This window comes from Melospiza melodia, chromosome 2, assembly GCF_035770615.1.
Source record: "Melospiza melodia melodia isolate bMelMel2 chromosome 2, bMelMel2.pri, whole genome shotgun sequence".
Lineage (NCBI taxonomy): Eukaryota > Metazoa > Chordata > Aves > Passeriformes > Passerellidae > Melospiza > Melospiza melodia.
The window spans coordinates 11,690,241-11,712,650 of NC_086195.1; the positions used below are offsets into that span (position 1 = coordinate 11,690,241).

General features: G+C 46.3%; 1 protein-coding gene across 15 annotated transcripts in view; it reads left to right on the top strand.

Moving 5' to 3' along the window:
- Nucleotides 1–6,274, top strand: part of DMD (dystrophin) — a 1,043,904-nt gene extending 1,037,630 nt beyond the window's left edge. For all 15 annotated transcript variants that reach the window (XM_063182212.1, XM_063182196.1, XM_063182199.1 and 12 more), the window contains one exon: nt 3,808–6,274. In XM_063182212.1, the coding sequence (XP_063038282.1) occupies nt 3,808–3,819 (12 nt within the window). In that variant the 3' untranslated portion in view covers nt 3,820–6,274. The remainder of the gene's footprint in view (nt 1–3,807) is intronic.
- Nucleotides 6,275–22,410: the final 16,136 nt, after the last annotated feature.

Below are 22,410 nucleotides of genomic sequence, written 5' to 3' on the forward strand. Positions count from 1 at the left end.
TGTGGCCAGAAGGGAGTAGGTAGTGTCTGCAGAAATAGGTGTCTTCTGCTTCCCAAGCAAATGGCAGCTGTGGATTTCATAAGTTTAAGTTGATACTGTCCATGTCCATTTATGTCCATTTTGAGCTTTACTGCTGCATTTCAAAGTGTCTACTAGGTTTTTTTTTTTTTACATAGCAGCATTTTTCAACTTTTCAGTGCCTCAAGCATGGATAAGACTTTCTCAGCTTTAATGTTAAAAAAAAAAAGAAGAATGGAATTAATGCCTTCTTTGATAGCATTGCTTCAGAAATATGAATAAAAATGGAAAGTTCTGATTTTTATTTTTCTAAGTGCTTTTAGGACAGTATTTCTCTCATTTACTTCTTAATTAAAAATGCCAACGTCCTACATTTCAGTACTAGAGTTCAGTTCTTATGGAGAGGAAATTAAGTCCTGAGCTGGAGAGGGAGTGTGGATGTTGTGGGGGAGAGGGAGCTGTATCTTCTTAGTCACTGGGCAGCTTTTGAGGAGGGAAATCAGATTCAAAGCATGGTTATTTCAAAAATATGATATCAATTAACAGGTAAAGAAATAAAAAGTACTATTGGACATTTCTGTAATTTTTAAATACCAGAAAGTACCTAGGGATTCATGGAACCATAAGGACTCCTAATTGCCTGAACAGTGTAACAGTTTATACCAACTGTGGCATACATCTGAAAGGTTTTTTGTGTGTGTTTTTGGTTGAAGTTATTCTTTCTAGATCCACCTCTTTTTTGATAGAACAAAATAGTATTAATTGCTGAGGATGCACTTTAGCAGTCTGGGTTGTTCTAAGCGTACAAAAGGGTGATCAGTCTTCCTGGGAATGAGCAGTGTTGAAATCCTGAAGAGCCCTGGAGTTTTCTAGAAATAACAAATCACAACAAATCTGAATGCAAGCCCATCACCCCATGGGCATCCTCTCACAGCTGGCTACCCAGTCACTGCATTGCTCTGCTTATACCAGAGGGGAATATTCCCAAAAAAAATATTCCCAGTCAGAGTTTCAGGTGAGCAGAGCAGCTCAGTAGCTCAGCTGGTTTGCACCAGCATCTCCCATGTGCTCTTGGTTTCATATGGCTTTGTCACATTTTCACTTGTGCTGGTGTAAGTTACTGGATTGATCTCAGTCTGCGTGATGCCAGTGACAGAGATTATCCCTTACAGCTAAAATAAATGTGGTAGGATATATTTACTTTAAAATAAACTCTGTTTTGACCAAAACTTGGCAGGAATCTTTCACACGCAGTTACTTGTCATGCTGATGAGGAAATTACAAGGTTTTGCTTCAGATGAATAGGATGGCTATACATTTATGATGTATGGATGAAACTGCTGATTGATGCATCTGTTTCTTTGCACATTAGTGCAGTTAGCAAACTGTCACCAGATACCAGAACCAAGTGTTTTTTTGTATTGCTGTCTGGCAAGCTGTGTCACAGCACAGCTCACTGTCCAGTGGGCAGCTTCTTGAATAGTTCTTGTTTAAATCCAGCCTAATTTTGTATCATCAATGCTAAATTAAAAAAAAAAAAAAAAAAAAAAAAAACTCTTAACAACCTTAAAACAAACTAATATTTGAATATAGAGGGTGGTAGTTGTTCCCCAGAAGAAAAGAGCTCCTGACGTCGTTCAGCATGGAGAAGAAGCTTTGGGGCGACCTTCCTGTACCTTTAGGGGGCTTATAAAAGGGAGGAAGAATGAGTTTTATGTGAGCAGATAGTTATAGGACAATAGGCAGTGGTCTTAAACTGGAAAAGAGCAGGTTCAGACCAGATGTTAGAAAGCAGTTCTTAGCTGAGGGTGGTGAGACACTGGCACAGGTTACCCAGAGTTATGGATGCCCCAGCCCTGGAAGTGTTTGAGGCCAGGTTGGATGGGGTCCTGAGCAGTCAGGTCTAGTGAGTGGCATTCCTGCCCGTGGCAGGGAGGTTAGAACTGGATGGTTCCTAAGATCCTTCCAACCCAAACCATTCTGTGGTTCTCAGAATAGTTCTGAGGTAATTTTTTTCTATTCCATAAAAGCTGCTGAACTGAGATCACTCCAGGCTCTGATTTACTGTAGAAATGTCAGCAGTGCATGACTGCCACAAACACTGGGCAAACACTGGGAGGAGGATGGTGAGGCTGATTTCCCCACAGGGAAGGTTCATTCCTGTTGCAGTTGTGTCAGGAGGGGAAGCCACTGTGCAGGTGTGCAATGGTCAGTCAGGCTCCAGCACATTACAGGCAGGGACTGCATGAAAGGTATGTCCTGGATGTCCTGGTCATGTCCTTCCCTCCTTTGGGTGCTCCATCCTCAAGGACCATGCTGAGGACTCAGCATCCAGACTAATGCACAGCATTTCTGAGAACCAGAGTTGTGGGCACATGGCATTGCACTTCCTGTGTTTTTCCAGACAAATATTCTATCACAAGTGCTCTCAGAGAGTAAATCAAACTCCCTCAGGCCAGGATGACATGCAGTTTGAGTAATACTTCACTTATAAATGTTCAGTAGCTGGCACTCTGCAGTGTGGAGACTTCTTGATTGGAGGTCACGTGCACTTTTTTGCATCTAAATAAATCTTTCTTCAGTGGTTATTTTCTAACTCCCCTTTTAACTCATTTATGTGTTTGGCCTCAACATCAGCCTGTGGTGATGAGTTCAGTAATACAATTATGTGCTGTGTGGAGTATAATTTCCTTCTGCTTGGTTTAAGACCTTCTGTCTGCTCATTCCTCCTTGTCCTTGCAAGAAATCTTGAACACTCAGTCCTTGGTTTGGATCCCTATCTTGTAGGGTGCCTAGATCTCAGTATTGTTCCTTCTTCAGTCATATTTTTTCAGGAGGGACACTCCAGATAAGGTTCAGCTGTTTAAACCATGATGTCTCTGTCATTTGAGGTGCCAGAGGGTATTTGAGACAGTCATAGAGCTCTGAAATCTGACACAGGACTTGCAGGAGGGAGACACTTTTCTGAAGAGCAGTGGGAGACCAGACAAGGTGTGCCAGTGGCTAAAATGGCAACTTTTGGCAATTCATTCTCCCCATCCTTGAGTTTATTTGTGATGAAGCCATTTCTTACCACACATCACCATTTGCTGCACCAGTGACATGAGTGTGAGAAGTTGCAGGTTTCATCTCCAGAACTGCACTGTGTGTTTATTCATCACTTCTGTGTAGGAGGTTGTGGTTATACCATCTTAGGACTTCAGAGTGGTTATGGGTGAAAGGAAATGCACAAGTGTACTCCTGCATAGTAGTTAGCTGATGATTGTGGCATCTTTGTGCTGAATTGCTGTTCAAAAAGGAAAGGGTATTTTAAAATGATTGAATGAATTGAGTTTCTTAGTTTGGTCATCATTATATCTCTCTTTGCAGGTGTCCTGCTGAGACCTCTTGCCTTTAATGATTTAGTTAATTACTGCTGATCTGTTTGTTTCTCTTTTTCTCCTTGATAGAACATTGGATACTCAAACACTTGCAGCATCAGTCAGAAATTCTTCTGTGATGTCAATGGACTTAATTGTTGCTTTTGGTGAACATTGATCATGATGAAGCTCCATCACCAGGAGGGAAATTGTTTATTTGCAGGGTGGTTTGCCATATCTGTTAAAATGTTGCACAAACCCGGCAGCTTTTGCTAATGAGAACCTGTTGGACTCCTCCAGGAGAGTTCTGGAAGTCTCCTCTGGAGATGATGGAGAGCAGCACGTGGAAAACGACGGATCTGGGAAGTTTTCCTGTCCACATGCTGCCACATCCTGTTTGTTTAACTTCCTCTTTGACTTTCTTTTTCAGGCCACAATGTAGGGAGCCTTTTCCACATGGCAGACGACCTGGGCAGAGCGATGGAAACCTTAGTGACCGTGATGACCGACGACAAGGTGTTAGAATAGCGAGATGTGTTTTACAACTTCAGGCGTTCCGCATGGTTTTTATAATATTCATACTACAAAGAGGATTAGACTGTAAGAGTTTACAAGAAAACAAATCTATATTTTTGTGAAGGGTAGTGGTACTATACTGTAGATTTCAGTAGTTTCCTAAGTCTGTTACTGTTTTGTTAACAATGGCAGGTTTTACACGTCTATGCAATTGTACAAAAATTATAAGAGATCTACATGTAAAATCTTGATAGCTAAATAACTTGCCATTTCTTTATATGGAACGCATTTCGGGTTGTTTAAAAAAAATTTATAACAGTTATAATGAAAGATTGTAAACTAAAGTGTGCTTTATAAAAATAATTGTTTATAGAAACCCCCTTAAAAAAAAAACACAAAAAAAATATACTGAGGCAGTGCATTTGTTTAGTTTCATTTCAGCTCTGTAACAGTATCAGAGAGATTCATGTCCTGTGTTCTTTTCCTTGCCTATCAAAAAGAAAAAAAAAAAGGAAATATTTCCTGCAGTGATACCAGAATGGCCACCTTACATTTTTCATTGGTTTTGTCTGACTAGGGCTGGCTTAGAAAAAATAACCAAAAAACCTGAACTTCCAATGAAGGTAGTTACATTTTATCTTTCCAATAAAATTAAGAATGACATGACTTACTGTCCTGGTTTTGGACAGCAGCTAGAAATTACACAGCTAGTTTGCAATAATTAAATGAAAGAGCACATTATATGACAGAGCCTGCAAAAAAAAAAAAAACAATTAAAAAAGAAAAATCTCGGAAGAAAAAAGGAAAGGAAAGAAGTTAACCTGCTAGTGTTTCCTCTGCTGATTAAATTCCTGGATACTTTTAGTAAAGGAACATAGACATTGCCTTACTGGTTTGAACCCTGGGGCTCAGCAGGGCTGGGGACAGCTCTCCCCCTGCTGTCACCTTTGCTGCAGAGGAGAGAAGGGAGGGAGATGCTCCCCCAGCCCCCTGTGGGGTTGGCTTCTGACCCAAAGCACAAGTAGGGTACCCAGAGAGCTCTGTGCAGCCCCAGCGCTGGGGATGAGCACGGAGATCCTCGTCCCTCTGGAAGAGGAGCCCAGAGCTTCCCTCTGTCCTGTCTCATCCTGCTGCAGCAGCCGGTCCCAGGGAGCTGTGGTGCTGCAAGCCGCCTTTGGGAAAGGCTGTGCAAGAGTTACTGCTGTTCCTGCCTCAAATGGTGATCAGGTGAAGGTAGTCACACTGCTCCATGAATATTTATCACCAAAACAAAGGCCCTGGTCCTTTCTCCTTCCCCGGTTCTCTGTACAAGTAATCCCCGCACAATTAACAGTAACGTGAGAAAGAGAGGAGCTGATAGACAAACAGATTAGCCAGCTTGACTGCAGCTCTGTGAGAGAGAGGTTTGGGTATGAGGTGCTGTCAGCAAAAGCTTTACCACTTCATTTTCTTAACCAGCTTTTAATTTTACCATAAAATACATAGAAACACAACCATCTGACTTTATATTGCAAGAGTAAAAAAAATCTGTTACCTCTTCTTGTATGAAGTGTAATTAAACTTGGGAAAGATTTTATTTTGAATGCTAGTTAACATTGAACATGGCTAGTCATGCTATTTCTACCTCACTTTGGTTTTGTGGTGTTCCTGACAATTACGTATGACAATGTTACATCATCACCACGTGTCCATTGTGTGATCAGGTCTCATTGTTTAAGTAATAACAACGTTAATCATTTACAGAAAAAAGTACAATCCCCCCCAAACCTCTGCTTTCCTAATAAAGAGCTTTTTAACACTTGATTACAATAGGAACCCTCACTATTTCTCATGTCCTTTTTTATCAGAAGGTTTAAATTGTGATTTGAGAAAGAGATGGGTTTCTTCTTTTTGCCCCCCCTATACATTAAACCTTCTCTTCAGAAAAATTACGGAGGAAAAAGAGATTGCACGATTGTTTTCATCAGGGTTTTGTTTTGTTTGTTTTACTTTCTAGATCTTAGTTTTGGAGTGAGTCTGTCAAAAAGTATTTAAAAAGTTGAAAGCTTTATTGCTGCTTTTTTAAGCATAATTTGGGAATTATTTCATATTCCTTATAATGACAAAGTATTAAACTGTAAAACATAATCAGTGTAGTTGAATACATAAATACCATATGGCATGTTATTTCATCGTTACTCAGTACTGGTTTATTACTTGGATATCATAATATATTGTGTTTTAACACCAACACTGTAACATTTACTAATTATTTTTATAAACTTCTGTTTTACTGCATTTTTTCACAACATACCAAATTTCACCAAATATATGCCTTACTATTGTATTATATACTGCTTTACTGTGTATATCAATAAAGCACGCAATTATGTTATATAAAAGGTGCAGGAGTTTTTGTGCCATTCAGCACTCACCCAGCACATCCCCCCAGCAATCCTTGGCAGACTTCACTGGCCAAACTCCCTGCTGGCATCACCTCAGTGCCTCAGCTCTCCCTGGTTTGGGGTTTTCTCCCCTGCTGAAGTTGTGAAGCTCCTGTGCTCCCCAAGCTTTTGGGGGTTTTCCAGCCCCACACTTCTTACCCCACCCCTGACAGGACCTTCAGACCAGATTGATTCAGTCCAACACTTGATATCTCCTTGCCACTAGGCATAATGTTAGGAAAACCCTCTTTGGGGCTTTGGGAAGTGTGTGTTCCCATCAGAGAGGCTGATCACACATCTCCCTTATCTAGGAAATGTATAGGCTTTGATACCCAGACTCCACTCAGCTATGTCACGATGCTGCCTTTGAGCTACCTTTTGGTGGTAGAAATAATGTGGTGAAAAATAATAAAATACAAAGGCAAAGCCAGCATATGTTTGCCTATGATTTCAATAATACAGTGAAGGAGAAGGTGGGAATTTCCTCATTTCATTCACTTGAGGAAATAAATACACATCCCACATCCACTCTCCCAGACTGGAGTTACTCTGATTCACTCCTACATCAGTCAATCAGCGTGTGCTGTACTGAAGTCTTCCCTGAAGCCTGTGCACTCCACAGAGCACAGCATTCCCCCATGGTGACTGCTGAATTCAATTAAGCAAGAGGGAGGATGGCTCCACTCATTCCCCCCACACCTGTGACCCCGTGATTTACAACTCCTGACATCCCATCAATCAGACCTGGTGTTCCTGAGTGGCTCTTAGGAATGTTTTTGTTAGGTATGTTCAGCAAAATACCCTTCTTAGGGACTGGTCAGTGTCCTTTGCTCTCTGGGCAGAGGGGAAAATTAGTTCTCTTTCATTTTTGTCTGCCTTGTTAGTGTGCTGCCATTTATTTACTCCTTGACTTCACAGTCCTTGCTCTGCCTTTTCGATGGATGGATGGATGGATGGATGGATGGATGGATGGATGGATGGATGGATAGATAGATAGATAGATAGATAGATAGATAGATAGATAGATAGATAGATAGATAGATAGATAGACAGATAGATAGATAATGATAGATAATCCTGAGGCCCTGCTAGTCAGGTGAGGATCAGTGGGGGGTTGGATGTTCCCTTCTCAGTGAGGCCACAGGTCTCCTCTGTTCCCCAGTGCCCAGCCTGGTATCAGACACAGCTCAGGGCAGCACATGCTGCTCCTCTGCTGCACAGCCCCTGCTCACCTCTGCTCAGCCAGGAATGCTGCCCAGCACAGCCCAGCCCAGCCCTGGGCTTGCTGCTGCACTTTGGAGCCCAGCTCACCCTGCCAACCCCATGGGGCTGTGTGGGCAGCTCTGCTCTGTTGCACTGGTGGGGCAGGAGAAACCAGGGAGGGGGACAGCTAAGCTGAGTGGAAAAAACACCTTTTCAGCTAGGATGGGGAAAAAAAGGGAAAGCAAAGGTGTGCAGGATGTATAACAAGTCTGCAGCTGCCAGGGTGTGTGATTCACTCCATGGTGGTGCCTGCAGCAGAGCATCCCTGGCCTTGCTGGGCTGGGTCCAGGTAGCAGGCACAGTGCCTGGAGTGCTGCATGAAGCACAAATGCTTCCAAACCCACCCACACACAACCAGCAGTAGCTGCCTGCACTCCTGGCCCAGTGGCAGCTTCCAATGTGATGCTCCATGCAGTCACCTTTGCACCAGGTGCTCTGCAGTGAAGGACAGCTGCCAGCTTTGTGCAGGTGAGGCTGAAGCTCTGACGCTGCATGGATGGGATCTTCCCCCCCTGCAAAGGTGCAGGAGCAGCAGCAGGACCCACCTGGGCCAGCCCCAGCCCTTGGGCACTTCCCTGGCTGTGACCCATGCTGGCTGCCTCTGGGCACACGTGTGCACTCAGGCTGAAAAACAGTAAATCCTCCTCTTCTTGACTCAGGCTCACCGGGAATTTGTTTCGGCTCTGAGCAAGCATATCAACTTGCTAGAAAGTGCCATAAATCTGTGCAAGAAAAATGGGCCTGCTGAGACCAACCAAGGTGTAACATTTCCATACATGAACCCCATAAGCTGATAATGCTGCTCGGCAGCTGAGGAATATGACTGCAGCAAATAAGTAGCAGCTCCTAGTGCCAAAAACTCAGCATAAAATTGCCTGTGGCTAAGGGTGGGATGAGAGTTAAGGAAATCTTGGAGCTCTAGGAGTGAACTGTGGGACTTCACAAATACCAGGGGCTCTCTCAGCCTATTGCCTAAACCCCTACTGCTTGCCAACCCAAGGCTCATCATATTAGTCAGCATAGAAATTGTTTACCAGATGTAAAGACTTCTTTATTGTTGTTATTATCTGAGCATTACAATGGATATGGCATTTATTTAATAGCTGGCACATGCTTGTAAAAAGCTGAGTCCAAGCAAGTTCTCCCTATTTGCTGACATAAGCAACCCACTGCTTGTAAGGCTTTTCCCTTTCTCTCACTCTCCCTCACATCCCCCTGTACACACTTGTACAGATACAGGAGAAGAAAAAAACAACACTACAGTATTTTCTTGCTGAATGGAAGAGGTTTTTTCTCAGAAAAAAAATCTCCAGGAATAACAGCATCCTCACACCAACCTATTGGTATGTCTAAATTTGCAGCAAGTATTAGAAAAAAAGAGATAATTATATACATATATTTCTACAGCAGGGAACCAAGAAATTATGTAAATTCACTCAGCATTCCTTTATTTGTTTCCTTTGCACATGACCCAAGCCAACAACACAGAGTGCCATTTTGGAAGTATAATCTCTTTCAGATCATTATCAACAATAAGATGAGAGTCTTCAAGGACAAGTTTAGTAAATCCATCAGTCAAAGGTCCATGAGGCTGTAGAAGATGGCTTGGTCCCTGGCACACGTGATCTCCTCGCTTCCCCATGCCTGTGTGCTGTGAAGCTGCTGCCAGCATCCCCTCATCTCCCAGCTGCTGCAGCTCACTGCCACCACTCTGCTGTGTGCAAGGGAGAGAGCCACGTCCCTGCTCACCCCAGAGCTCTGCTCCTTCTCCTCAGAGGCACAGGCAGCCAGCAAACAGCTCAGCAGCTCACCTGGGGGCAGCGTGGGCCAGCTCACCTGGGGGCAGCGTGGGCCAGCTGGGGAGCACAGCTGGTCCCTGGCTGTCAGTGACCACAGCTGGACCACAGCTGGACCACACCAGGCCAGGCCTTGCATGGTCATTCAGGGAACGAAAGAGGCAGAGTGGAGCCCCAAAGTGTTTGGAGGAACAGAAGTCAGGTGTTGTGTGTACAGGGAGATTTACACAAGGGTGTTTTATACACTGGTGGTGTTGTGACACAGTGTGAGGTTAGAGCTCCTTCAGACCAGGTATCATGCCCCAAAATCAGACTAAAATTGTTCAGTTAAAGCTGTTCCAACTCATTACTGTTCAGTTTGTACTAAAGATGCCCTTCCTGATGGCCTCAGGTGGACTAGTACAACATCAAAAGTATCATCATGAGAGGATTTTTGCTTCTGCATCAGGGTACTTTTTAGTTGTGCCTCATCCACCAGACAAGTGGGTTTATTCTAACACTGATGTAGGAGATGCTTCTTTTTGCACAGAAGATTAATGGCAGTTGCCAATATAATTCCCTGCTGCATCCCACAGTGAATGTTTAGATAAAGGCTGCAACCAGCTGCAGATGATAAGACATGAAACTACTAGGGTTTTTCCTACCAACCACAAATATGTGATTAGAAATTAGAAAATATTAGATATACTAGAATAAATGCTAGATACATGAAGACATAGCAGTATGCACAGAGACAGAGAGACATGAAACACAAATCTTCCTTGTGTGTGTACATTCATGAACACACTCACATCCCCAGACATGCTCACACAAGCCCTTTGCTCTCCCGAGCCTGTCAACCATTCAATTTAAAAAAAAAATGAACCGGAATCATTTGTGTCAAAATAGATAAAGCTTCACAATGTGCATTAATTCAGCTTTCTGTTAAATTATAACAGCCTGTGTTTTGCAGCAGCAGAGCAGGATTTTATGAAGCAGTTGCTGAAGTTCCTTCAGGAATTTTGATTCCTAAGGAAGTGGCTGTAAGCACATTGGCTCAACCTAATGTCTGCTTTTGTTATTCTTCTGAAACACCTGGCAGAGCTGGCATGGTCTTCCAGCCTTGGCAGAAGATAATAAAAGGCACCAAGCCTATAACTTAGCTTCTTTCATCTTTTCTTTCCCCCCCTCCTTATTTTTTAATCTCACTGATAAGCTCAAAGCCTTTCTTCAGCAAGACCTTGCAGGCAGACAAACTCCTTTCAATGACCTAGCATGCATGTGGGGTTTTCTGCCTGTTTTGTCAGCTTCCTCTTCTACATTAAGAAAAACATATAAGTTGAAACATGAAGGGAAAAGACCATTTGCATTTCTAGGTCTTTTAGCTGCAGGTACTCACATGATACCCCAGAGTTTCCTATTTTCATGCTGCAAACCTGCAGTACTGTAGGCTTTTATCAGATGCTGTGAGCATGGAAAATGGAGGTCTCTACCCCCACACACACACTTTTAAGTATATAAGGATTCCTTTAAAAGTTCCCTAATCCTATTTAAAGGTACTTCCTTTAAAAGTACCCTAATAGGATACTCTACGTCTCCCAACAAAAGTACATTGACTTTTACTTTGTAGTCACCCATTTTTGCTTCTGGTGCCCTGGCTGCCCAGAGTCCCCTGCAGTGCTGGACAGCTGAAGGCAGCCCTGGCTGTGCCATCCCCGTCAGGCCCTTCCCTCTCCCTCCCAGGCTGCCTGCCCCTGTAACCAACCTCTCTTCCATCCCCATCCCACACTGTTCTCATGGGCAGCAGCATGGAATGGTGTCCCAGGCCTCCCCTGACATTTTCTCAGCTCCTGTGCACTGAGTTTTTCTCCAGCTAGGCTCTGTGTATGATTCCAGAACTTTGATCCTTGCCCAGCACCTGCAGAATAGCTTTCCTGACTTCCATCCCATTTATACAAATTATTTGACCTTTTTTCTTTTGCCTTCAGTCACTCCCCTTACCCAACAGCACTGACCCCACCTCCCACCAGCCTCCACCCCTCAGTGACAAGGATGTCCCATTCCCACTCCACTCTGGTGTAGGCTCCTGCCAAAATGCCCCATTTTGAAGCCCCCCAGAGCTCCCCATCACGAGGCCAACACTGCAGGGCTGTGCTCAGCACAGCCTCATTACCCCCTCTCCCCTCGTGTTTTTAACAAACCCCATGAACAACATCTCACCACAAACCTGATCCAGGGATCCCTTCCAGTGCAATTCATTTGCTTAACACTCCATGCTGGCTTTCCTCCTGCTGAGGTTTTTATTCCCCTCCACTAATTTCCCTACTGAGTCTCATTTTTTCGTGCTTCATTACCATTTTCCTTTCTGCCACTTCTAATACATAGCTTTACTTACAGAGCAGCTCTGCCCCTCCAGTCCCCATCTTCCATTCCTGCTGGGCTCTCCCCTTGCTCTCTGTGCACTTAGGAACATCAGCCTGGGGTCCCATTCCTCCCTCATAACCTTGGGCTTCATTTTCTGTCTTATCTCACTCTCAATTTCTCTAGCACTGAAGACTTCCAGTGAGAGAATCTTTCTTTTTTTTAATGTACTGATGCAGGTGACTACAGTCCCTGTAGGAAGGTTTGATTGTATAGGTGGATTTTTAACTTGTCTGGTGTCTTTGAGGAGTTTGGGGTTTTTTTGAGATTTTATTTTTTTTTAAGACAGGGGTTGTCACCTTGCTTGATTCTGGAATTTGTGTTGGCCCAGATGACCAATGAGGCTGCACAACCCTCCTGTGAACCGTGACTGCCAAAGGCAGCCCAAAGGACTCTGCTGCTTCCAAAGGGGGCTGCAAACTGCACAGTTTGTGTCCTGTGAAGGCAATTCACTCAAGTGGCTATTTTTATTTTTATTTTTATTTTTATTTTCATTTTTATTTTATTTTCATTTTTATTTTTATTATTTTTAAAGAGATAAACACACAAAGTCCTTATCCACAGTGCTTGTGGATGCCTGCACTTCTCAGAACAGCTTACTGCAGACCCAGCAGCCAAACCTGAAGTATCTTACTGAGGAAATCAGGCACTAAACTCATTTTGCTGCTTTCCTACACCCACCCCTCAGCACTGGGGGGCTTAGGGAGGTGTGATGCCCATCAGGCAAAGCCCGTGGTGCCAAGGCCAGCTGGGTAAATGTCAGGCATCAGCAGCTCCCGGTGCTCAGGTACTGGGGATGGCACTGGCTGTTGCCACGGGCACCAGAGCAGGGAATGATAATAATGCCAAGGCAGTCTGAGGGGGAAAGGGCAATGCAGGATATTTCCATTTCACTTTGAATATGGCTCCAAATTAACTGCAGTGAGTAATTACCTGTGAAAAAGTAATAGTGATGGTTTCATAGTTTAGGGGAAAACTCCTTTAGCAGCGGGCTGCAAGAGACACTTCTGACTTCTCCTGCCATAAAAGGGCATTTTTTTGCTTTTGTATGAGAAAAGAAATCACAGCCATGAAGCAGCTCACATCAGTTATTGCTAAGGCAGCTGTTTCATTATTGCATGCACTACTGGGTATTGCATTTTCCAGACTGTTGACTGTTGTGCTCGGGTGGCCTTCCCACCCATTCCCCCCAACCCCAATGGAAGGATTCCATTTCCAAAGAAAAGGTGACATTTTCTCAGCTCCTGTGCACAGTTTTTCTCCAGCTAGGCTCTGTGTATGATCCCAGAACTTTGATGCTTGCCCAGCACCTGCAGAATAACTTTCCTGACTTCCATCCCATTTATACAAATTGTTTGCCCTTTCTCCCTTTGCCTTCAGTCACAAAGCATTAAGCTGCCAAGGAGAGCCAGCTGAGTGTGGCACAGCCTTCCAGCATCCCACAGAGGGAGCAGAGCCTTGGGATGCCTGTTGAGGCAGGGTTTTCATTAACAAAGACACTCATTGCCCCACAGCTCCCTGGCTGCCCAGGCCAGGTGACAGCATTGCTGGTTTGGTTCTTTCCTTTAGTTCCTTTTCTGTCAGAACCCAGGACATTCCTCTGACTGCCCTGGGTGATTCAAGACCCTGGCAGGGGGCTCAGAGACCTTGGCACGGAGTCAAAGACACCTGTGCCTTCGATTTTAAGCCATGGAAACAATTACCAACTTTGTGTAAAGATTTACAGGCCACAAGGGTTTGAGTAGAATGTTAAGTGAATTTATCACAGGGTGAAAAAGTAGAATTTTGGGGATTTAGAATGGGAGTTCAAGAGGCAAGATGGAGGAATCTGGGTGTGTCCTGTCCTTCTTCTTCTTCTTAGCATCCATCTTCTGCTGTGATGGTGGCACTTCTGGATTGGTTTAGGGTAGAGACATGTCTCTACTCTAGGTGATAGGTATTGGAAAATTATTGTACATAAAGTACATGTAGGTTTTAGTATAAAAAGTTAACACCACCCGAAGGGTGGGCAGTGTGCCTCAACCCAACCTGCCAGACAGATCTCAGCAGGTCAGAGAAAGACTGCAAGAGATAAGAGAAAATAAACAACCTTAAAAACCAGAGCTGAGGAATCCCAACTTCTTCTTTGGTTGCGGGGCTGGGGAAAAAGACTTTTTAATACCTTGGGAGCCATTTCAGCAATACAAAACCTGAGACTTTTCCTACAACTTCTTTCCTGCCTGGGAGTCACCACAGTGACCTGGCTGAAGCTGCCACCCCCAGTGAGGGCCATGCACTGCTCCACCCCTCAGGAATGTGCCCACCAGAGGAGCCTTTTGGTGGGGTCAGGGCTGGTCAGGAGCCACCTTCTTCTCCCTCACCCTCTCCACACTGATTTGAGTTATTTAAGAAGAGAACAACACACAAGTGTGTCATCCCAAATGACTCTGTGGTCCAGAGGAGGCTCAGTGGAAAGGCCCTCACTTCCCTCGTCCTTCCCATGCCACATTCCAGAGCCAAGACCTTCCATGTGCCGAGGGCTCTTCTGCCCTTCCCTGTAACACTTTAAAGGACAGTCTGGAGTGATGGGGGCCTTTAGCCTCTGTGCATTGTGAGGCTTCTGGCATTGAGAAACCTTGCCCCTTCCTTCTGGACCTAAGTTTTGACCTAAGTTAATGATGCCACCTAAATTTGGCATTTCCAGAGTCTGGGCACCTCACAGTCTCACCTGTAAAAGAAAACTATTGAACTGTTAATGCTCCTGGTCTCTCGGGGTCTCTCGCTGGTCAGAATGACCCTGAGAAAAGTTAGAAAGTCTCTTTTCCCAGCCCAGTGCTTGAAGAAGGAGTCAGAGCTCTTCGTTTCTCAGTCTCAAGGTTGTTTATTGTTCCTTAGCTATAAAAAATTTTTTCCTGTCCAGCTGAGGTCCATTCAGCAAGACAGTCCAGGAACACTGCCTGCCCCCGTCTTATGTATTTATACTAAAATCTACCTATACCATGTTTACAATTACTTTCCAATACCTATCACCTATGTTAGACAGTGAGCTTCTACTGTAAACCAATTAAAAGTGCCTTCATCACAGAAAATGGAGTCCAAGAAGAAGAAGAAGGAGAAAGGCTGGACACACCCATCTTGCCCCCTGAACCTCCATTCCAGAAATGCCAAAATCTACTTTTTCACCTTGTGATAAATTCACTATCATTCCACTTAATTTGTCATGGCTTACAGATCTTCATCTAAGGTTGGTAACTTGCTCCACGGTCATAATCAAAACCACAGGCATTTTGGGTTCTGTGCCAGGGTCTCTGAGCCCTCTGGCAGGGGTCCTGGCCATTCTGGACAGCCAGGGGGATATCCTGGGTTCCAACACTGGTCTTACTCCTTTCCCTTTTTCCTTCCCCCTCCCTGTTGCCTCCTTCTCTCTGGAGCTGTGGGAGCAGTGGTCCTGAGCTGGCAGCAGCAGCATCACCCACACCCCTGACCCAGCCTGGCTTTCGTGGTGCTGTCACAAGTGTTGTGTGACACCCAATCAGCTCAGCTCCTTAAAATTCCTTCTGTGAGGCACAAAGTGCCACCGTGACCAAGCTGTATCTCTGCCAGGTCACAAATGATGTCCCCAGAGCACACAGGCAGACACAGCTCCAGTGCAGAGCAGAGCAGAAGTGTCTGTTCATCTGTCCTGGTGACCTGCAGCTCCCATTTGCTATTCCACGTGGCTCTGCAGAGCTCTTTAATGGGCTGTGTGGGTATAACAAACACCAGGGCAGTGCTCAGAGCTCTGAGCTGTGTGGTCACTTAAAAATCTCCAAGATCCAGAGAGACAGAGAGCTGCACGCATTTTTTTGTGTCATTACTGCGTAAGAGACTGAGAAATCCTGCGGGTTGGATCCATTATGTGCAGCACATTATCCTGTGACATGGAGGAGAGACACGGGATCATTCCCAAAATATCCTTCCCCACTGATAAATTGCAGCAAGCAGGTTGGGAGCTGCTCAGCGTGAAGGATAACCTACTTAGGGGAGCACGTGCATGATGCTATCAGAAATATTGATGCAGCCACAGCCCTCAGGACAGCTCTGGGGAAGGGGCTGTATCAAATCACAGCTCTGGGGAAGGGGTTGTATCAAATCACAGTGTCCAGAAGTGCAAGAGAGGCAGCAGCCTCCAAGCAAAGCCACCCCACATTTCCCACAGGCTGGGCTTTTCCCTCAGCACCAGGATATTTGCTCACTGCAGTCTCTGTCCTCCCAGGTGGTGTGAATTTAAGGGTAGGAAGGAGAAAATAGGTGAATGCCATTGTCTTCCAGTGGATGCTGGGGGTGTGCCTGTGTGCCAGCACATATTTAACTTTGAGGAGCCCTCTGCAGAGGTGCCTCCACATTACCAGACACACCTCAGGGAGATGGCACAGAAGGGCTGGGGACACTTCCTGAGAGGGATGAGAATTTGGGAATTTGGGAATCCCTGGAGCCAGACCAGGCATGTGCACAGAGGAATCTAAATCCATTCTTCCTGATGGTGCAAGGGGGGGATAAGGAGGACACACAGGGGAAGCAAAGTGGCAAGAGGGCAACTCATTGGTTGAGGTTGTGAGAAACAACTGCTCACTTTGAAAATTTAAAGAGTTTTATTAAACCTTAACAAAAATACAACAAAGGACTACATAAGGAAAAAGCTGCAGTGCTGGGAAGTGCTCCTCATGGATACCACAGGGCCAGTTCATCTTCAAGATGGATGCTCAGTGTTTTGTACCCCTGGGGGCTGCATCAGCCAGCCCTGGCCCCTCCCAAAGTCTGTCAGTCAGCTCTTCTTTGCCATTTATCAGTGGAAACTGCTTTCTTGTCACTGGATTAGAGGTCAGGTGCTGCCATGCCTCACCCACTAAGCACCAAGCTTTTCCATTCCCACCTGCCCCATGCAAGGGACACATGTGCAGCTTCTTTGTACCTGTCCTGGACAACCCAGGCTGTCTGATGGCAACAATACAGGGAGGAAAGGGAACCATGGGGAGAACAGAGGACATCTAAACTACAATAACATAACCATACATCACTAACCATACATCACTTTTATTAATATTCACACAATAGTCATCCCTTAATTGCGAGAGCCAATCATCTCATTATTGATCTATAACAAGGTGCTTTGGCTTACACATGGCTCCAGATATTTCAGAAGATAACTTTGAGGTGGCACAGGCTATGGGGCACCATGTTCAGCAGAGTACTTGCAGCAGAGGCTTCTTTAAGGCAGAAATAGTTTAATTTACGAAAGGCTCACGTGGAGCTTTCCTGGCTGAGGCAGGAGCACAAGGCAACTGATGTTTTCCAAGGCAGTCATCCATTAACAGGCGATTTCCCCATCCTTCCCTGAACTCTCCAGCCCTCTGCTAAGCTCTGGTGCACATCATTTCTGTAAGCACAAACCAGCATTTTAATTTTAAGCACTTGACAGTGTCATGGGTTTCACTTCAGTTGTTCTTACATGCAGAAGACCCCAGGTTTTATGCTGCACTCCAGTAAAGGCAGCAAATAGCAAAACAAGGAGCAAATTACTTGGAGCTTGACATTTCTCCTGTAATCTAAAGGAAAGAAAGAGAGAAAGGGAGAAAGGGGATGAGGAGGGGGAGGGGGGCAGGGAGGAGAGAGAGGGGGAAGATGAGAAGCTCTAAAACTATAGGAGCTAGCAAAATAGCCATAAAATATTTCTGCTTCCCCCCAGTTAATATTTAATATGATGTGTAGGTAGGATGCTGTACACCAGTCTGAAGTGTGAGTCCCTGACTTAGCACAGAAAATGCAACTGTACATGACTAAATGCAGCCATACATGGCAATCAGACCTGCCTGCACACAGGGAATATTCTCTTCAGTCACAGCTAAGCAAACAACAAATCTTTCTCTTGTGCAGGCAGCCCCAGAGCCTTTGCTACCCTTTGGTGATTGCACTGCAGTCTGCAAAGCAGCTGGGGGCACAGATGTGTCTGCAAGCAGCAGGGGTTACATAGAAATATATATATCTAATCAAACTTTTATTAACCCATGGCCTTCCAGCTCAGAAAAGGCACGGCCAAAGCAGTCATGATTTGTAACAGCTCCAGCCTCCTGACTGAGTGGAAAATCATTTGCAAACTACTTCTGATTTTCTGTGAAGGGTTTCATTATTTGCCAGCATTTTCTAGGGGCCCTTGGGCAGCTCTGAGGGCTGCTGATGGTTTGCTGCCCTGAGGGTTGCCCAGGGGTGGCACTGGCACCAGGTGCCCAGGGCTGTGCAGCACCTTCACTGCCCATACAGGGGCCAGAGAGGTGACAGGAGGATGCTTCAGCTGGGAAGTCCTCAGTTTGGGCTGCTTGTGTGGCTTTTTGTTCCATTTCAGCTCAGCGAGGTGCCCAGCCATGGGGAGGGCAGCCCCTGACCCCTTGCAGCCTGTGGCACCCTCCCACCAGCCTGGAATGGGAACCAGGGCCTATTGCTCCAGCAGCCAGGCTCGAGTGCTGGATCCAACATCCCACTGGGGAAAACAGACATAGAGAAGCCTTTTATTTCATAAACAAGCAAGTAACAAGGAGCTCTTTGCCCCAAATATTAACCAGCTGTGCAAAAATCCTGATGCTCTCACATTTCCAAAAAGTTTCTGTTCTTTATTCTTTAATAGCTCCTATAGGATCCCCTAAAGCTGCTCCAACTGGTTTGCAAACCATCCCTCATTGAGCCCATCCCAGCCCATTCCCACCTGCTCCAGGGATTGCTTCTCATTCACTCCCCAGCTCCCCCTCTCTGTCCCAGAGCTCTGGGGGTGTCCCTACTCCAGAATTTCTTTCCCCTCTGCCAGCAGCACCAGGGGCCATTGTGGTGCCACAGGGAGGGCAGGACCCCCCTCAGCCCCTCCTGAGGGCCATGGCACAGCAGCTCTGCTGCCAGAGGGATGGTGGCTTCCCTGGAGACAGCAGGGACAGGGCAGACACGAGCCAGCATGGCCAGGACAGCAGGGGATGAAGGAGCTGAGGGCCAAAAGGACCACAGGAAGGTTTATTCCAGAGGGACAGAAGTGGAAGGAAGGGTCAAGCACCTGGAGGCAGGGAGACATTCTCAGCCATCCTGCTCAAAGCAGCAACAAGAGCCTTGTCTGTGAGGCAGCAAAACCGGGATGAAGGGGGGAGAGAGAAAATGAGAGCTTAATTCAATTTCAGCCCTGCATAGAGGTGAGCATGTGGCAGCTTGTGGCACACTATTCCCTCAAAAGTGGTTGCTCACAGAGGAGCAGAAACCTTCCTGCTACAGTTTTCACTTCAGCCACAGCCTGGCACTGCCAGTCGCTGCTTTTTGCTGCCCTTTGTGCTGTGCTCCTCTTGGCTGCCTGCCTTTTCCAGAAGGCTTTTCCAGAAGGCTCTCACCCTGCTCTCCCTCTCTGGCTGCCCTAACCCCCTCCATTTTGTCAGCAAGTCTTCTGTTTCTTTGTCTTCCTAAAGGTTCTGGGGGCTCTGCCCCCTCCCCTGCTGCCTCCTGCTGTCCCCACACACCTTTTGTAGCTCGTGCACTCTCAGGTTTGTTGTTGCTGGAATGGCTCCTGAGGTATTAGAATGTGTTTTTTCCCAGCCCCTCAACTGAAGAAGTCAAGATTCCTCAGCTCTGGTTTTCAAGGTTGTTTATTTTCTCTTATCTATTACATTCTTTTTCTGACCTGCTGAGATGTTTCCAGCAGGTTGGGTTGAGGCACACTAACTGCCCTTGGGGTGGTGTTAACTTTTTATACTAAAACCTATGTGTACTTTATTTACAATAATTTTCCAATACCATCACCTATGTTAGACAGTCTGTCTCCAATCCAGAAGTGTCACCATCCCAGCAGAAGATGGAGGACAAGAAGAAGAAGGAGAAGGACAGGACACACCCAGATTCCTCCATCTTGCTTCTCGAACCCCCATTCTAAATCTCAAAATTTCTACTTTTTCACCCTGTGATAAATTCACTTAACATTCTACTCAATCCCTTGTGGCTTGTAATTCTTCACACAAAGTTGGTAATTGTTTCCATGGGTTAAAATCGAAGGCACAGGTGTCTTTGACTCTGTGCCAAGGTCTCTCAGTCCCCTGCCAGGGTCTCAAGTCCTCCAGGGCAGCCAGAGGAATGTCCTGGCTACTGACAGCACCACCCAAATTTCCCAGCAAGTGGTCCCTCTGGACACACACACAGGGCTGGATGAGCTGGTTCCAGCCTCTGCAGCTCAAAAAAGGAAGTGGCAGAAATGGCAGCCAGTATTTGCCTTCTTCAGGCAGGCAGGCAGGCAGGCAGAGCACAGGTTGCTGGTGCTCAGCAGGGGGATGTATCAAACACAAACGTTGTTCTATTACCGCTGGGGGAAGGCAAGCACAAACAATCAGATGTCCTTTCCTATTTTCTGTGGCTCCCTCTGCGATGCTGATAGAGGGACTCCAAATGTTTCCAAGCAGGCAGTGCCTATCTGCAGCAGGCAGACAATTTCCAAATGTATTAGCGGTACAGAGTCAATAGAGAAATAGCAGTCCAGCATATTATCCAATTTTCAAATGTAAATAACCAGACCACTGTTAATTTGAGGGACTGCAGCAGGGAATAAAAGAGCCCTGGAAAACACACACAGCAATGACCGCTGCTCTAATCCATTACCTTCAGGCGTGCCTGTTGTTTCCCTGCTGGCTGCTGTGCTGCAGGGCACAGGAAAACCAGTGATGGTTCTCACACGTGAAGGATGGGATGAGCCCCAACAGCCCCACCAGGAGACAGGGAAGGCAGGCTGCTCTGGGGGTGCCAGCCAGGCATGGAGCACCCTGCACAGGCATGGATGCAGCCCTGGCTCCTGTCACCCACTCTGGCACAGCTGGCAGGGACAGGACACTGAGGAGGGGCACTGGCAATGGGTCACCAGCAGCAAGGTGTGGCTGCTCTCTGGAGACCCTGCTCCTCCCCTGCTCTGGTCTCAAGAGCAGCAGTAGTAGAACCTCAATGTCCCATCTCAGAACCAGCGCTGATAAAGAATTCTCTGGCAGAGTTAGGCATGAGATGAAGCATCTGCCTCCCTCTACAGTGACTGTGAGAGGGGAAAGAACAAGAAACCTGATGGGGATCTTGGGAAGGAGGGAGAAGAGGGTGAGGAAGATGCTTTTTAGCAAAAAGCCTCTTGGGATTTGCCAGTGTAACTGAGAGTAAAACTGTCCCCTTGTCTACACTACTACTACAGAACTGTTGAAGGGAGGCCCCTTAAACTCCATCTCTGGGGGCACACACCAGATTGCAGAGCCCCCAGAGGAAGGAATGTGCTGCAAGTGCAGCCCAGATGCAGCAGAGGGGAAGCTAGTGAAGCTGTCCCTGCCCTTGCTGGGGAAGCTGTCCCTGACTTGCTGGAATGCTGGGGGCCAAGAAAATGGCTCTGACACAAAGACAAGCAGAGACAAAATCGGTCTGTTCAAAGGAGGCAGCAACCAGGCAGATGGTGTCTTGTGTCAATCTGCTGGTCTCCACTGAACACAGCAGGAATGGGCAGGTTTAGCTCAGTCCAGTGAGTTCAACCCAGGGCTCCCTGTCCTACTTTGTGCTGTCCCCACTCCTTTTCTGAGCCACCAGCAGACATTTGTATGGTGTCCAAAAAGAGGGTGCACTGGAGGTAGCCAGATTGGAAAGGTTACCATCTCACCTCTCCCCACTAATAGGAAAACACTCTGAAAATGAAAGATGAACATCTGCTTCAAATGCCAACACCCCCCAAGGTTCAGTGGAGAGCAGAGGGGGTGGGATATTGCTGGGGAGGAGGTGCTGGTTTGGCAGGCCAGTGACAATGCCAGGAAGGCTGCTGAGACCCTCCCAACATGAATATCTGCAGCTGGGCTATTGGAAGGGCTGGGTTTGCTTTTCTGCAAGAGCTGTGTCACAGCAGGTTGCAGGGAGCAAGGCAGGGCCCAGGGCTCACAGGGAAATGCAGAATCCTGCAGTGGTGAGACAACCTGTGGTGTGACAGGAGTGATGTAGCCAGGGTGATTCCAGCATGTTAGTGATCAAGATTTGCAAACTCATTACAGCAGCTGACCTAGTGGGGGGAAAAAAAAGTATTCTGGCACACAGGACTTTTAGACTTGTTGGCCTAAAAGAGTCTATGCCTGTTGCCACTGTTCATATTTTCCTCAGACCCATGAAAAATACAGAGGAGGCAAAAAGTGAAACACCAGACAGAGATAATGGCTGCCCAGAGATCTCCCATCAGTCCAGTGCTCATGTGGAAGGGAGGTCCCATGTGCTTAGGGGGAGTTTGATGCTGAGTCCTCAGCTGCTGCTTCAGCCCCTCCAGGGCCCTTCAGCTGCCTCAGGTGCGGCAGTGGTGCAAAAGCATCCTGAGGATGCAGAACTGGCACAGAATGGCAGGAAAGCTGGGGACAGGGATGGACCTCAGCCTGTGCTCACTCATAGAACAGAACTTTCTTAAGGGAAAAAAATTAAAACAAAGCAAGACAACACAAAACAAAAAAAGAAGAGCTGTGTCCAGAACTGGGAATTGTAAAGAGACTGCTTTTTTCCCAGCTTTTAATCTCCAGTCCGGATCAGGCGGCGTTTGGCCCCGTGCGGCTGGACGTGAGTCACGATGCTCTGTGCTGAGGGCCTGCCAGGACTGGCTCTCTGTACAGT